The 17687-nt window shown below is 48.7% G+C and overlaps 1 protein-coding gene across 3 annotated transcripts in view; it reads right to left on the bottom strand.

The window, feature by feature from the left end:
* Nucleotides 1-17687, bottom strand: part of LOC111874281 (ecdysone-induced protein 78C) — a 76961-nt gene that overhangs the window by 14272 nt on the left and 45002 nt on the right. Inside the window, exon 1 of one of the 3 annotated variants that reach the window (XM_023869664.2) lies at nt 7119-7802. The exons of the other annotated variants lie outside the window; for them this stretch is intronic. Within the exon in view, the coding sequence (XP_023725432.1) occupies nt 7119-7194 (76 nt within the window). The 5' untranslated portion in view covers nt 7195-7802. Of the gene's footprint in view, nt 1-7118; nt 7803-17687 lie in introns of those variants that run through there. 3 annotated transcript variants of the gene reach the window in all.

The following is a 17687-nucleotide window of genomic DNA, read 5'->3' on the forward strand; positions in this document are numbered from 1 at the left end:
AGTACTTGCACAGAAATTGAGGCTCCTGGCCGCCTCCACAGAAGCAGCGCACACGGAGACATACTGCACCTCTTGTCTTAGTTACAGAAACTGGTTCTGTCTCCGTCGTCAGGCAAAAACAGAAACACTCAGTGTGGCCCATTATTCGGGGCCAGTCTCCATCTCTTGACGAACTTTCGCGGCGCAAACAAAGGAACAGCGTGTTTAAACTGTTACAAGCTCTGACTTCATTTCTTGAACAGTTCTATGATGGATTACCTTTGTTCACACCTACTTTCACACTTTTTTCACGCCTTTTTTCATACAATTTTTCACACCTTCTGTCACACTGTTTTAACACCTTTTTCACACATTTTCCCACCTTTTTTACACCTATTTCCACACATTTTTCCACAATTTTTCACTTTTTCACACTTTTTTCAACCATTTCTTCACACCTTCTTTCACACATTTTTCACACCTTCTTTCACACGTTTTTTTCACACCGTTTTATACCTTTTTCAAACCTTATTTTCACATCAAAATTCACAACTTTTTTCACATCTACTTTCACACCTTTTTCACACCTTTCACACATCTTTTTCACACAGTTTTCACACCTTTCTTCACATCTTTCACACCCTTTTCACACCTTCTTTCACACCTTTTTTCGCACCCATTTTCACGCTTTTTTCACACGTTTTCTCACACCTTCTTTCGCACTTTCTTTCACGCCTTTTCGCACCATTTTTCACATCTTTCTTCACACCTACTTTCAAACCTTTTTTTCACACCTTTCTTCACACCTTATTTCACGCCTTTTTTCACACGTTTCACATTTTTCGCGCCTTCTTTCACACGTTTCGCATTTTTCACGCCTTCTTTCACACCTTATTTCACACCTTTTTCGCACCATTTTCACACCTTTCTTCACACCTACTTTCAAACCTTTTTCACGCCTTTTTTCACACCTTCTTTCACACCTTCTTTCACACCTTTTCCACACCATTTTCACAACATTTTCACACCTTTTTCATACCTTTTTTTCACACCTTGTTTCTCACTTGGCCGCTTTACCCTCGCAGAAGAACATCTTAAGAATTGTATCCATTGAACATGAGGCTGGGCGGGCACCAAGACCGGTGTGACACTGTGGGGAAGAAAGAGAAAACACTTCTCTGTCTTGCCCCAGCCGGGAGTCGAACCATGATTGTCTAACCCATATCCTAATCGCTATATCGACTGGGTTATTCTGCCCCCCAAATAAGGCGCCATCTTCTGGGACGTGTCGCCGTCTAGTTTACAAGTTGACAGATGTTTTGGAAGAACGTACTGCGCTGGTTCGGGTGGAGGCATCGCGTTCCTCCGAAACGTCGGCAAACATTTACCGGACTGCACGGCGTCACATCCCAGAATATACACCGAGCCGAGAGCCGCACCAGACGAAACGTCAGGAGGAACCAAGGCTCTGTGCGCAGCGGCGTGGCGCAGGAAACGACAGAAAGTTGCCACTCTGCGCAAGAGCGTAACGGCAACGACAGCTGTCCGTCCCGTTATGGCTTAATCTCGTTCTAAGTGGTGACCATCGCTTTGTGAATAAAGTAAGCAAATGTTCCACGGCAACGGTGCGCGGGCGGAGGACCGCGCCTCCTGAAGCGACGCGACAGACACGGAACACGCGCCGCAGGGGAAAAACGCATACGGTTTAACCGGTTCAATGAACCAATCCATTTCTTCGTACGAGGAGATTCCTGGGGCATTGAACCCGGTTTCCCACGTTGCCGCACAGGTGGCTGGGGCAACCGGGCCCGGCGGCATGCGTACATTGCGTTCATTTGTTGCGGGGCTGCCGTAACGGAACTCCTCGCCGTCGGTTCTTCCTGGAAGGAGGGAAAGGAACGCATGGACACAGCCGTTCCGGGCGTTCCCGACAGGCGCTTTCGGCTCCTGCTTAACTCTCCAAAGCGCACCGGTTATTATATTGTAAGAGCAAGGTAAATTAATTCTTGTGCCATGAAAACGTATGGAGAGTGGAGGTACGCTCCACGGATTCTTAACCTGGGAACTAAATGGAAATAGATAACTATATGTACCACCTTGTTTAACGTTCCGCATTTTGCCCATACATTGTAATTATGGGTTTCGTGTGAGTCTCGATACAAACAGCGACCCAATAGCGCTAACTGATCGGTCTTTAAAATGGAGACAGAAACATAAGGCGAAAATTAGGTTTTGTTTACGTTTCGTCCTCACGTGTTTGTTTTTGATCGGAAAGGATTTCGGATAATTAGCCAAGCCCCAGGAGGATGCGGTGTCCCTGCTGAGATTCGAACCGACGTCAATCCGCTCGGTCGCATCCCCTCTTTGCGTTTCATGCAGTTACAAGTTCGCGTGCTGCGTGGTTGTGTGCTACATTGCCAGCCGATCTCCCTGACTGCCGAGGATGTGACAATGTGCCGCTTGGCCACGGAGCGCCCAGAGATGAGTATTGAGCAATGGCTGAATGATCATTGGTAGGGTAAAGATGAAGAAAATTGGACAAAAATCTGTGGCACTCCGTCGGTCATGAAGCTGAAGTGAATTCAGCCGGGACTGAACCCAGAATACCCGCCTCACGGTTTTATCGTGCGACAGACAACGCGACGTTGCTTCCTGTGATCAAAGTTCAGCCATTTCGATCGGAGACGAAGAAAGTGGGCCACTTTGCGCTTCAGTGAAATGGCTTATCTTATGAAAACAAGTGCCACAAGAGCCGACACAGATCTGAACGCAGGAGTGTGCTTACACAACACAGCTACTTCGCCAAACTCAGCGTCGAATTGTAGGACGAGATATGTCTCCTGCGATATAACACCCTGTAGTCCGTTTAAAGTGAACCGACGTTTCGGAGGAACATGTCGGCTCCAGCTCTACTTTCAAATAGCTTTATGCTGGTTTCCTGCTTGGATTATTTTTCGACCCTGATGATACAGGCGACATGTTCCTCCGAAACTCACAAAGAAATACCCCAGTCACGATAATCTGTGTCCTGGTCGAGGTTCGAATCGAGGACATTAAGAATGCAAGTCTAGAGCTGGTTCTCATGACTGGGTCTTTACGTGGCTTTCCCCAGTCTCTCCAGGCAATTTTCGGGATAGTATCGATAAAGCCAGTGCCGTTTCCTTCCAAATCCCGCCCAAGCTACCATTCGACAGCACATAATGTAGCTGCTGACGGCGCCGTTAAATAAGACTCCAAGGCACACGGGTCATCTGCACACCCAACGGATCCATGCCACTGGCTCTCCTGTTTCCCGCGTCCGCACAATGTTCACAGAATCTCGCTGAGGGCATGGCGGCCGGAACGTGAGGCTTACCACACACTATAACCTTATTAAGAGGTCGACAATCTGTGGAACTTCACAGCCACTAGCGGCTAGAGGCATGAGGACTGACCAGCTCCATGCGGTAGTCTCTCTTCAGAAGCTAACAGTTGCTCAGCTATTAGAGATACTCCCAGAACTTTATGGAAGCTGGAACACTGGTTCCTATCATGAGCCAGGCCGGTTCGTTCCACGTCTCCGAGACCTACTTTACTAGTATACTCCCTTTGCGTCCTATTGTGAACATACAGTCAAGTTTCCTGTGCCGTCGCGCAGCACGCGATATTCTGGCCGTTGCGTAACAAGTGACTGCATTGGATGTACCAACGAATCAGTCTATTTATTACGTCAGATTAAAAACGCTACACGTTTCGGGCTTGCCGGCCATTTTAAGGCGTGCGCATGCAAAATCACAAATACTCGTATATTTCGCTTCTGTTGAACATTTAGCTTCAAAATGGATCCATTAATGGTCAATATAGCTAAAGTTCCCTGAAATGTCTAATTTGTGTTTTAAAAAGTGAGATCTACAGTTTATAAAGTTATAAAAATAGACAGAGGTATAGGTATCCATGTAACAGGCCGTGGAAGCGGCCTCCGTAGTCTAGAGGTAACGTTCCCACCTCATGACTCGTAGTACGCGGGTTCAAATACCCGGCGGAGGTCGTCGAATTTTTAAGGGCGGAAAAATTCGGGGAACAAGTCCTCCGGGAGGGACTTTAAGCTGTGTGTCCCGTGTCGTAACTTTACGGCACGTAAAAGAACCTCATATCCCCAAAGGGGATCACTGAACCAAATTCCAGGACGTTTACCGCCCAACAATAGTCTCTAAGGCCTCTGATAGATGAGGGAAGCATTATAGACACCGCTAAGCAAGTGGCCGAACTCGCTTGCTCGGCGGGACTGATGGTACGCACCATTTATCTGTAGAGTAAAGAGACTGGTAGAATATCATAGAGGGAAGCAGCACAATAGATCAAACTGGTCGCGGTGCATGGGGAAACCCACCCTCTCTAAATAACTAACTAACAGGCCGTGGAAGCCCACGGGATTGTGAACCGTCGAGGCTCCCTCATTTTCTAGGCAATCGGCTCATAGATGGTGGTGAGGTTGTCAGCCTCACACGCTGGCCGTCCTTTACCCCCAGGTACTCATTTCTGTTAGGGGGCTGAGTCGACCCCAGGGCCATAGTGTGGCAGGATGTATTAGGCAAATTGAAAAATCGAATGACCTCATCGGGAATCGAACCCGCGACCTTCCAGATTACAAATGTGGAATCGTTCTAGTGTGTTAAGAAAGTGTTTTTTTTTAATTTGGAGTATTTCCACAGATCATCCCGTATCAAAAATAAAATAAAAATAGGCTACTTTCACACTTTTGGCGGGAGAAGCTAGAAGCGTCACTAGATGCTTCAGACACACCCGCACACCTTCACAGCCAGCAACACAATACAAAAACATTTAACCCCCACCCCAAAATCCCTTAACAGATACCTTCGATAACAGCGTAATTCGTAACCACTGAGCCCTGAAATATGTTGGACAAGAGGCCACAGCATTTCGAACACGTTTCAAAGAACATGTACAGCCAATACGGAGCAACAAACCGACTTCAAGATACAAGCTACACACTCATGACATCATAGACTAAACAATGGAGACACTTCCAGATTGTCTCTTCTTTCAGGTTACCATACCAAAACTTTGTATACATTTCTCTTGTCCCATACTTCTTGCCTGATTTCATAATTCTGGTAATATTGCTTCTGAGGGGGCTGAATAACAAAGCCGCGCGTTCAGCTGTTCATGCAAAGAGAAGACAAAACTGTTCTGAGCATCACGCCATGAAGACGTATGCAGAAGTGGAGATATAACTCCACGCAATCTTAACCTCAGCACTAAATGGAGGTGAGTGTTTAGGATCACGCCTCGGCCGCTCTACTCCCGCCGAAGAAGGCCGGACTGTGGCCATCGAATAGGGTTCCAGTGGCAGTTCGGAAGCGGTGGGGAGCAGAAATCTTTCCGTCCCCGTCGGGAATGGAACCCAGATTCCGCGGTCGATCAAGCCACGGCACTGCGGTCCATGTACGCTGTTTCGGTAGGGCCGCGCCCGCCGGAGATGTGTTCCGTTATACGCAATGAACAGAACATTTCCCACAACACTGCGTTGAGACAGCTGCGGGATACCGTTAGGTGAGACGGCCCCACCGCGCTGTACACACGGCTGCTGCACTGCACTGCACTGCACTTAACCCGTGCATAAACATGCGTTTCTTGGACGTGAGATTTTCGCACAGATGGTCGGGGGGCATAAGACTTTCTGGGTTGCAACACCGTATTTTCGGAGGAATGCATCGCCTCTATCTTAAGCCAGATAAATTCACTGGACATCCCTAACCCTGCTTCTTTAAGGTCCATTTTACTATTATGCCCCATCCAAGTCTAGTTCCTCCTTGGGGTCTGTTTCTTTCCGATTGTCCTAACAAAGGTAACGGTTTACTTAATTACCGGAAAATAAAGAAGAACCAGTAGAACATGTAGTGTGGAAGTGAAGAATAAGGTGGAAAAGTGTATACACTGTAAGACGGTTAGCATAAACCATGGACAGAACCAGTAGATAGCTTAGCGTAGGGCCGTGCCATAGCTCAAGCGGTTAGTCGCTGGCTTCCCACCGCGGCGGCCAGGATTCGATGCCGGGTCTGGTCAAGTAGGATTTGTGGTGGACAAAGTGGCGTTGGGGCGCGTTTTCTCCGAGTACTTCGGCTTCCCCTGCCAATTTTCATTCCACAAAATTCTCCACCTTCATAATCACCCGTGGTAGGTACAATAGGCTACTCAGTCGCCGCCGTGCCGAGTGGGCACAGTTGGACTCCACCCCCCACTAAGCGAATTAAAAAAAAAGACACAAAAATGCGTGTATGTGGGTCGACTTGGCTGCTAAAAGCGCTAATTGTTCTTTTGTGAGTATGTAAATATCAGACCTACCTCACCCACCACAACGCATCGATTTCATATTTATCTTTATTTCACGTTGGCAGCAGTGAGCCACGGCACAACTGCACACGGGATGACACAGCTGTTGATGGCGCTGTGAGCGTCCACAGAACCGTGTAATTGTGATTACGCTGAGATAATGCAGCAAATGCTATGAAAACTGTGGATTCACTGTTGTAAAACGGAACAGACATGGAAAGTATTGCAGCTCTGTTCGGAAATACAGAATGGATCGAGTGAGTATCGATCCCAAGGCTTGAGTTACCGAATCATGAGCGGCTTTCGATAAAAGTTTATTCAGTGCGTTGAACTAACTGCCTTTAGGGTAGGCAACCGTACGACATGCTGCAGGGAGATTTCGCAGTATATATTCTGATATTAAAATTATTAAATTGTCAATTGCCCCGACTGAAATCTAGCTGAACTATAGTTAGCTACAAGACGTTTCGGAAACACACTCAGGCCCGCAGTGCCCTCAACACGTTAGTATACAGAGCTTATGAAATGCAAAGTAGGCTTATGCATTCAGTGCACTGTTTGTGTACAATACTGCTACTAACATAGTTTCAGTACAATACAAATTTTAAATTCAACAGGTTACACTGATTTGCGTAAAGGCCTGATTAATTAAGCACCAAGCCATAAAGACGTGTTCTTGGCCTGAGCACTAGACGGAGGCGAGTGATCAGCTTCACGCCTCCGCCACTGTGCCCCCGGGGGAACAGGAGGTAGGGTGTGCCCCACGGCCGATCTGGGGGGAATCTCGCCTGGGGCGTGAAGCTTACCTCTCCCATCCACCTGAAACAGGTGCTTGACTAAGCACAGGGAGGGACAACTTTGGGTCCAGCGATTCCATGGCATGGCTCCAGACCGCTGCGCGAGCCAGCGAAGCTCCTTCTCAGCGTTGTCCTCTGCATGGGGCTGTCTGCTAGGCCTGCCGTCCTCTGGGATGTGAGGCCGATGTGTAGGGGAACTTCTGATCCACCTTCAAACTAGAAGGAAATTTCCTACCCTAAATATGGAGGCAGCATCCTCCTCCGAAACGTCGATAACGATGTAGCACTACATCCCAGATCACAGCAACCTTAGCTCTGCTTGCGAATGAAGTTAATCTAAATACCATTTAAACAATTCAGCTGTTCCTCTGAAAAAAAAAACATTCTACGTCCTCAGTACAACCCCTTCAAAGCACCGTGGTTACTATATATACCACATGCTGTAACGCACTGAAGCTCCGCATTCTGCCCACAGAGTGTATGTGTTTATGTTCCGTACGGTTCTCACAATAAACAGCGGCTGTTACCCTAAACAGCATTACCCGGTCGGACTTTGTCATGGAGACACAGTCTGTTTTCTGTGAGGTATGAACTGCGGTCTTTAACATTATTTTGATAACTTCCTGGAGTCAGAAATTTAATTTTGTTTAGGGTAGCAATCGCTATGCTCACAAAACAAACAACACACTCCGTGGCCTGTAGTCCGCAAGCGAACTATACCGAATGAGCGACCGCCGCTTCTCGACGAAGTTAGTGCCAGCTCGTGTGGATAGAGGGTGTCACGTGGTCAGCGCAACGGATCCTCACGGTCATTAATCTCAGTTTTCTAGACCGGAGCCGCTATTTCCATTCAAGTGGCTCTTCATTTATCCTCACGAGGCTGAGTTGACCCACTACTTCACAGAAAACCTGGTGGTCCCGGGAATCTAACCCGGGACCTTTGGAACTGTAGTCAGGAACTCTGACTACTAGGCCACAGAGGCGGTCCGCTATGCTGACAAACATATACGAATCCGAAAAATACACTGTGTGTGTAAAATGCAGTTTATTTTGCTTGTTGCAGCAGGTGGTACATATAGAAACCACTACATTTTGAGGAGTTGAACCATCCCACTCCGTCACACGGTCTACGTGTTGCAGGGAGTACAACACCCGCTCAAGGTGACAGCTCGGATTCTGTTATTGAAATTCGGTCGAATTAAGACTCTGGGTTGTCAATACCCATGCGACTGCGCAGTCGCTTCCCATGAGCGGATTGGCAACTGATCCCACAATATGGCGAATATGTCGTGCGGCACAAGTTTCGTTTATTCTCTATGCCTGCGTCACATTTCCTCAGAACGCAGACGCTCGTAAAGTTGAGAGTTGTGCAACGTACGAGTAAAAGTGCGAGCTGGAACACAAGTTGCACATCGAAAGCGAGAGATGTCTGCAGCTGATCTGTTTCAGTGCAGCTCGCTGCACATACCGACCCTCTGGAGCCTGATGCCCATGTACTTACTTACTTACTTACTCATGGAGCTCAGCCCTTCTTGAGAAGCCGTCAATTCTGCAGCTACTCAATAATTTCCCAGCATTTTACGGAACCCGAAGGTTCATTACCGTGTTCACAAGATCCCTCCAGTGGTCCCTCTCCTGAGCCAGACCAATCCAATCCATACCATCCAATCCCATCTAAGGTCCATTTTAATATAGTCCACCCACCTATGCCTTGGTCTTCCCAGTGGTCTCTTTCCTTCTGGCTTTCCCACCAATATCCTATATGCATTCCTCTTCTCCCCCATTCGTGCTACATGCCCTGCCCACCGCATCCTAGACTTGATGATTCTAATTATATATCCATGTACATAACACTTAAATCTTTTGTTCTAATCCACGGTCAAGATGCAGTAGCAGGTTCCAAAACGGTGGTAACTTTCAATCAGACTGCACGGCGTCATATCGCAGATGACAGTAATCTTCACACTCATTGTCGTGAGAATCACAAATTGCTTATAGGTCGTAACTAGTTAACTGTCCAAAAATCCCCATGGACTTAATTAGTTAAGCAACAAGCCTGAAGACGTACAGGTCGCCCAGTTCATGACCTTGGCACCAGATGGAGGTGAAGGCTTAGATTCACGCGCCGGCCGCTTTGCTGCAGGGAAAAGCAGCCCTCGCACTCCGTGAATATGGGGATGGATGCGCCCCAGATTATGAAAACAGTTCACGAAGCGGGGACTCTTCTTGGAAATCTGAGAGCCGCAAACAAACTGAAGAAATTTCCTTCCCTTTATAAGAACCTAATGTCCATTACCCTGTACATAAAAGTCTGGCATCAGTCTCCTTTCCGAGTCAAAATAATATCGTACATACGAACTCTTTGTTTAAAATCCATTTTTGGTGCCTTCCAAAGAAAAATTTAGAAACGCTACCATTAGCCTCGCATTAGTTGTCTGTCTGTCCGTCCGGGAGCACGCGACTGGAGAATCGATGAAGAGATTTTCTTTTAGTCAGCAAGCGAACTATACCGACCGAGCGACCGCCGCTTGTCGGCGAAGTTAGTGCCAACTTATGCGGATAGATGGTGTCGCATGGTCAGCGCAACGAATCCCCATGACCGTTAATCTCGGTTTTCTAGATCGGAGCCGCTATTTCCTTCAAATAGTCCCTCAATTATCCTTATGAGGCTGAGTGGGCCCCGTTCCAGATACACTGCTTCTCAGGAAATCCGGTAGCGCTGGGAATCGAACCACTAGACCACAGAGTACTGCTGAAGTATGTTGAAACGTTCCAATTCTTAAGCCCGTTTCTGTGCCCACTGCGCCGCTCCAGATCTACTGCAGCTCACAGTGACCCCGTTGAGTGACGCGTCCGTCGAGGGCTCTGGTCAATCAGGGCCATCAGTACAGGCTCGACGCTAGGCACGTGTCGCCATGTTCCGAACACTGCGAAGTCTGGAAACGGGAGCAGAGCCGGTACGTAGCTCTGCTTGGCCAGATAACAGAACTTGGTATTACCCTCGCGTAGTCTCAAAGTGCGCGTCGAATGCAGGTCAATGAACCAGCCAACAGTGACGAGGTGTGACGCAACGCCTCACAACCACGAGTGGGCTTCCATTGGCTACGTCACCACTTGCGTCACCGTGCGGGGTCAGAACAACGCTGCCTATCCTGTGATCCGGGCTTCGATTGCCGGCCAGGGGCGGAGAGTTTCGTGTTCTCCATGGCCTCCAGACGGACTGTGGAGTCCGGACAGCCTGCCCCATGGCACTATGGGCTCCTATCCCGGGTGGTAATACTAACCACTCTGCTAAGTCTGGCGTCGAAGCTTAAGAAAGGCTGGAGCTACACCTCCACGTCCCGCCGCTGGCACCGCTTTCCATCCTACATCTGCTATAGTCATTAGTTGAATATCTCAAGGCAAAGTGACAACAGAACAGAAGCATAACGCAGGAGTATTTCCTCAGGCACTCTAATGACAAGTGACAGAATACAGCAACTTCAGTATATTAGAATTGACGTTCTGACAGCTGTGACTTTGAACAGTACAGTCTTCTGGGATATGACGCCATGCAGTCCGGTAGAAGATTGCGTATGGGTTTCGGAGGAGAGTACTGCCTCTGTCTTCCATGTAAGCAAAGAGCAAGTGACAAGCACAGAGAGAGGCAGAGGCGCCCGCGTGGCGTACGGTTCCGTGGTTCCGCGGAACACAGTTTGTCAAGAAATTAGAATTTCTGGAGAAGGGTCAGAGGGAGTTAATGAGAGCTGCGATCCATGGGCCCGCACACCCGGGATCTCTGCCCCTCTGCAAACTTCAGGAGGAGCCAGAATCTGAGGCCGCCCTTTATAACGTCGGATGGTAAAGCGATCAATGAATAACGAACTGAAAAGGATCTGAAAGGAAGTGGTCATGACCTAATATAGCACTCTCAGTATTTGGCTGAAGGAACTGAGGACAACCACGCGGAATTTCAATGAGGATAGCCACTGAACCGGCCGATATAGGAACCAAGTACTTCCGGAATACGAGTCTGGAGCGTTACCTTCACGTGAACCTGCTCCACCTGAAGCTCATTTGATAGATGAATGTAAAACGTAAAGATTTCTGTTTAGTTAAGCACCACGCCAGGAAGATGTATGTGGGAGTGGAGGTACCGTTCCAAACATAGTTATCTTCGGCACTAGATTAAGGTGAGTGGTCAGCTTCACGCCCTGACCTCTTTACCATGGTACACATTGACCAGGAGAATCAGCTCCCCCTGGGTCCCCCCCACCCCCACGCCTGCAGTCCAACTTCTATCCCTTGGTCGCCCAGTCACTATGCAGACTGAGCTATCCCGACTACTGAAGCTCAATTTGTTAAGATTATGTAGGTGTGTATATTTGCAGCTTACTCCGAGAAGAATCCTAACATAGGTGGTGTATATAGTTACCATTGCGTGGCGATGTCAGGAGCCGCCACTGCAGTGCTAATTGTGTGAAATGGAGAAAGTCATAATGCAGGAGGCCGTATGGAGGTCAGGGTCATGGCCTCGTGGCCAGTGTCGGACAGCGGATGTACAGCCCTTGCCCGTCAGTGCGCACGGGGAAGTCCCCCTGTCATGACGTAACCTCCGCGCTCGCTCGCCCTAGGCAGGAGAGCGGGTGGAGGGGGGGGGTAACAAATTGGTACAGAGGCCCGGTCTTCAGAATTGTGTTCATGGGGTTCCTCCGTAACAAAACGAACCTTTCGTTCTTCTTATATTATATTTAGGTGTAAATGCCTGTTCTTTTCTGTGGGTCACTTTACAGGGCTTTCAGCATCGAATGGAAGGATTATAAATAAGTAAATAATTGGAAAGGATCTGGAAGGAAACGGTCGTGCCCCAATCGAGGTTCCGGTGTTCCGGGGGAACACGTCTCGAATACAAGCCCAGGGCTGTACTACTGCACTAACGCACCAGAGCCCTGCGCACCTGCCGCTGCGCATCCGTCTCAGACGCCCCGAACCTGCGATACCGAAAGCTGCACATTCGGGAGTGAGTTCCTGCAGGCACTATTTGGGGCTGTACAGCACGGCTAGCTCGGTTAGTACTGGGGCTCCGTGACTGGGGGCCTGCGTTTCGATTTCCGTCACAGATATTGACGGAAATGTCGTCAACAAAACTTAAGTACAGGAATCCCTCGCGAATCCGGATGTCGGATAATTCGTATCGAAATAAGAAAAATGAGAAATGCTGCTCACATTTCAGTACGTACTTCAAAAGACACGTGGCATTGAGGAAGGCAGATGAGTCACTTGTCTGTTCAGACAAAACCTGACAGTCTCTTCAAACCTGCATTATTACGTTCAGAAACAAACAACTTCCGAGTCTTCTAGCGACGAATAAACGTAGTGTCGTTTTATAGTTTTTAAATAAATACTCGAAAGTGATATTTTGCTATTTATTTCCATGAGCACTACTCACATCATTACATTTTCAGTCTATTTGTGTTCTAAGTTTTTTTTGTCTGTTAGGTCTCCCTTTTGCTTCATTAATCCGCGGATGCCCCCCCTATTATTCCGGATTAGCGAGGGTTTACTGCAATGAATTCCAAACGAGATACCAGCTCCACCTGTGGAACATGAGCACCCAAGCGGTTGACACTTGAAAGCGGCGAGAATGCCGTCATGGCTAGCAGCGTCGGATGGTGGAACTGAAGTGGTCGTGGCCTGACCGAGGTAGTATCCCGGAGGGAACTGAGGAATATCAGGAAGAACCTCAGTCAGGACAGATGGTGCCCCGACCAAGATTCGAACCGAGTACCATCAGAATACCGCTGCGCCAGCCTGCTCAGTGTTTCGATTGTCAGCGTTCTTGCTCTCTGATGATCCTCCCCCGGGATGTGCTGGGTCTTATTGGCGCCAATATTGTAGTTTCTATACCCGTTGCTCAGCAACGACTCTGTAAACAACGACCGTTGCTAGGTATTGGCCGTAAATATAACACAGGAATAGTGTTCTCTACGCGGTCCAAGCAATAGCCACGTGATGCAGCAGAAGAACTGCTGGGAGAGGAGTCTTGTGTACGGCCCTTGCCGATGCTACACTGAGAAGAGGGAGTTAGTTGAGACAGTCGCCAGCCAGCAAGGACGTGAACACGGAAACTGAGGGAGCTACGGCGTTGGAAGCCGTTACCAGGCGACAACCGGTGAAGACACAGCAGACTGAGAAGACCTAGTGTGTGCTGCAGTGAATTGCAGAGTGTGGGAATTAGCGATAGCGCTATATTAACTTGTAGTTACGTTCTGTAAGTGTTCAATACATCCAATTACCAATCCAAACGCCGTCTATAGTCACTCATACACGTGACAATATTATGAACTGTAACTGGTTGGTTGAAAACAATGTAATACCTATCTATACGGGGTCACAGCTCACAACACCATCATCTGAACATAACCGCTGTGAAAACCTCACTGTCATGAGGTTTCCTGAATACAAGCATACACACACGAACTGCACTCTTCTCGTGTGCGTCACTGTAAGAAAGAGGCTGCAACTGAAGACAGCAACCAAAGCCACCAACACGTAGGAAGTTCCTTCCATAATGTCTGCCCACTCAAGGTTCGCCAGAGAACAGTAAAACCCTTTGAAGGAAGGGCAAATGTAATTTTGCTGCAAAACGAGATTTACGGCAGTCAGAACTACCGCTCTGTAGCGACGAGGCGTGCTGGGAGAGGCTGGCGAGAAAGCATTGGTACGCAGCTGTCAGCGTGTAACTGGAAGGGATAGAAGGCACAGCATGGGCACCGTGCCAGATGCAGGTTCCGTCTTCCGCACTCAGCACAGTTTCCTTGCGAGACGACAGACGCACCTCACCTACACGAAGATTTAGGGAATACTTGAATATTTTGTTTTCAGATCTTCGAATTCTCTGTACGTATGTGTTCGTACCACCGAAGAAATCAAATATTGTGTCAGAGGCGCTAACGGGTTGCATACACATGTCCCCTCTTGTCTTCAAGCTTACATAGCACAGAATTATTGTTTATTATGGAATTCCTTACGACTCCTTGCGCCTGAAGCTATGGGAATAGGAGGGGTAGACTGTTGAAGGTTTTCAAGCGCTTCGGAGAACACTGCAGTTGCCATCTTCACGATTAATTACTTTTGGGAGGTTTTGGCAGCTCTTTTTTTTTTTTTTAATTCGCATGATGGGGGGTGGAGTCCAGCTGGGTCCACTCGGCACGGCGGCCACTGATTGGCCTATTGTAGCGTGCCCCGGGTGATTATGATGATGGAGAATTTGGTGGAATGAAGATTGGCAGGGGAAACCGAAGTACTCGGAGAAACCTGCGCCAGCGCCACTTTGTCTACGACAAATCCCACTTGACCAGACCCGGGATCGAATCCGGGCCGCCGCGGTGGGAAGCCAGCGACTAACAGCTTGAGCTAAGGCGCGTCCTTTTGGCAGCTCGTAATAGATCTTGCAGTGTTCCTCCCCCAAAAGTCTTTCTTTATTCTCCCATTATATAACGACGATTTACGTATCCCGATTATGACGTGTCGACAGATGAAGTAGAGTGGATTTGGAAGGAAGCGGCAGTCACCTAATCGAGATAAAGTCCCGGAATTTGCCTGGGTGGACACAGGAAAACCACGTGAAACTTCAGCCAGAATGCTCGGTGTCCTACCAAAGATTCGAACCGTGCACCTGCCGAATAGGTACACAGCGCAGTCTCTAGACAAAGTTATTAACCCTCATGATGCACCTGTAATGTTTGTCGAAACACTAGAAAACATTCAGCATTATATGAAGCCGAAGTGACACAGGGAGCTGCAGGCGGGAGCGAAAGGACAAAAGTTCGTACCTCTGCCTCACCAACATGGCGGCTGTGTTAACTTGTGAGGTGCGGAGTACGATACGTACGTACAGCGCAGGGCACTGAACCCCGTACCTGGAAGCAATACTATGGCGACTTGGCGAAATGTTTTCGTTCCTATACTGATATGGGATTAATCAGAATGCATTTTTCGTAACTATATAATAATAATGTATCAAAGGAACTGGTTCATTCTTAAACCCAGTACTAGGTGGAGCTGAGAGACCAGCTTCACGCTCCCGCCTCTTTTCCCAGGGAAGCCAGCCCGCAGTATCCAATGGATAGACGGCTGGGTGAGCCCCAGCGTCAGTGGAGAAAATTCTCTTGTCCCTCGAGGGAATCGAATTACCAGATCGATCCAGCCCGTAGGCAGTCGCTGTACTGACTGAGCTATCCGTTTGTTATTTGAACAGGAGATCACGTGGGAGACAGAAAGCACACTGTACACTGGATGAACGGCAGAAGTGGCGTGAAAAGCAGCCAAGAGGGACAGGATAACCCTCTACAGACTGCATTTCCTGTAAAGAACATACTACGTATAAGAATTCAGTCCGTACCTCACAGAAAACACGTTACGACTCCGCTACAAAGCCCAACCGGTTAATATTGTTTAGGGGAACAGTCGCTGTTTATTGTGAGACCCATACGGAACACACAGATACACTCTGTGGGCAGAATGCAGAGTTTTAGTATGTTAAAGCAGGTGGTACAGACTCAGATGTAGGGTTACTCAACGACTGACGGTTTACAGCCAATCAGTTCGTCTTGGCGATAAACTCCTTGAGACTCACGACCAGTATTTTTTTTTTAATTGAACACTTGCGTTTATAGTCCTTATGTAACATTCTGTCTGAAGAGAGGATGGGTCTGTCGTTTACAATTGCTGCTGGTCCTCGCCAGCGCAGACATTCCCAGGTCCGAGTCCCGCTGAACATATGACCACATCTTACTACCTCGGATTCGAGATTCCCCAAACCCGGAGGGCCAGGTCCCTCATTTTATGTCGCCAGGGACAGGGTGGTCCAGTTATACACCTAGGCAATGGTTCCCTTTTCGTCGCCTACTGCGACTGGCAGGGCTAGGTGGATGTATTCAACCCCGTCTCCTCACGGGATCAGGTGGTACATATAGTAACCGCAGTACTTTAAATGGATAAAGTGCAGTGGAAAGCAGTGATATACCCAGCACTGTTCTGTTGTGTTAACTTCCTTCCTCCAGTGATCAAGAAACTGCCTCTCCCTTTTCTTATGGTGAACTGCGAGCCCATGTCACCGGCCGAGAAGTTCCAGAACAGTCCACGTGCGAAGTGACACTCACACAGCAGTTCAGTGCTTCATGAGGCCGTGGAAGCAAGACAATAGCCTACTGCTGCTCGCGTCTTGACCTGTTTACAGACTGATAACCCTCAGAATACAGCGCAGCTGTGTCTGTGTGAAGTCTGAGGCTGTCACAGCCATGGGATGTGACGCCGTGCGGTCTAGTGTATCATTGCCGTAGTTTCCGAGGAAACTGCGTCCCACCTCTTCAGGCTAAAAGAGTAAACCGACAGTGGACATAAGCGGTACGCACATACAGGAGGAGGTGATAGCGCGCTCAGCAAACCAACAGGACTAAGGGAAAGAAAATGAAGAATACTGGCCCTTTAAGGGCCATTTCCCATCACTATATCCTCGCAAGACGAGTCTCCCTCTTCGGACCTCTTTGTTTCAAGCTCAGCTGATCTTCTACCCTGAAGATGGAGACAGCTGTTTTTCTTCGGGAGGTTGGCAACGCTTTACCAGAACACACGGCATCACAGCCCACTTCCTCACACCGTCGCTGCAGAAGCTCCGCTTACATTTGCACTGTATAGAGATCCTATCGATCAGAAGTACGGACCGAGGGGGGGCAGCTCACCTGTCTGGCCTCCCTGTACGAGCCAAATATAGTCCCCGGCCCGTATTGATCTATTTCTTCGAATGCCAATTGTTACGGAACTCCAGGTTCTGCAGCGAATTAGCGGAAGAAACCTTTCTACCCTGATGATGGAGGCTGTAGCATTGTTCGAAGCGTTGGGAACAGGTCATCAGCTGTCCACTCCCCAACGTACTTTCAAAACGTGGTGCTTAATTACGCACAGGGACAACATTTCTGTGGAAAAGGAAGTGTCAGCCTGACTGATTTCTTCCAAACTCGGCATGGCAGACATCACTAAATAAAGGCATTGTCCATTTCTTGACCGAGTTGCGAGTGAACCGCACCCTCGAGTGTAGGCAGACCGTCATTGCTGTAGTAGCGGGTTCGCGACTCGCGTAAACACGGTACCTTGCGGTTACAGAGTCCATCTGCACTTCCCTCAGGGTGCACGCCCCCCCCCCCCGTGGTTCGCTTCAGGTCTTTACTGCCGCTGACAGTGGCAATCAGAGGGCTCGACGCCACAGTCACGTTGCGGCTGACAGACACCGGTCTGGTTGTGGAGCCCCATCTGGGGCCCAGGAACAGATTTTAGTCTTTGTTTGGACAGTTGAAGCTTTTCCCTATCTGACGAGAAGGCAGGTCTGTCCCTTGTCAAATGTTATGGTCGGCTGTACCTGCTCTGTGCAGCGGATTGTGCCTTACATTACGTAGCTCAGGCTACAACGGCAGCTTAGTCACCTGACCGCCGCCACATCACACCCTCCTGTACATTCCGCTTCGGGCTTTGCCGCCTGCACAGTTCTGCAATACCGCCGTACAGTGGCGACAGTGCGCGGGTCCCTGTGCGCCTGGAGCG

This window comes from Cryptotermes secundus, unplaced genomic scaffold (genome assembly GCF_002891405.2).
Source record: "Cryptotermes secundus unplaced genomic scaffold, Csec_1.0 scaffold47, whole genome shotgun sequence".
Lineage (NCBI taxonomy): Eukaryota > Metazoa > Arthropoda > Insecta > Blattodea > Kalotermitidae > Cryptotermes > Cryptotermes secundus.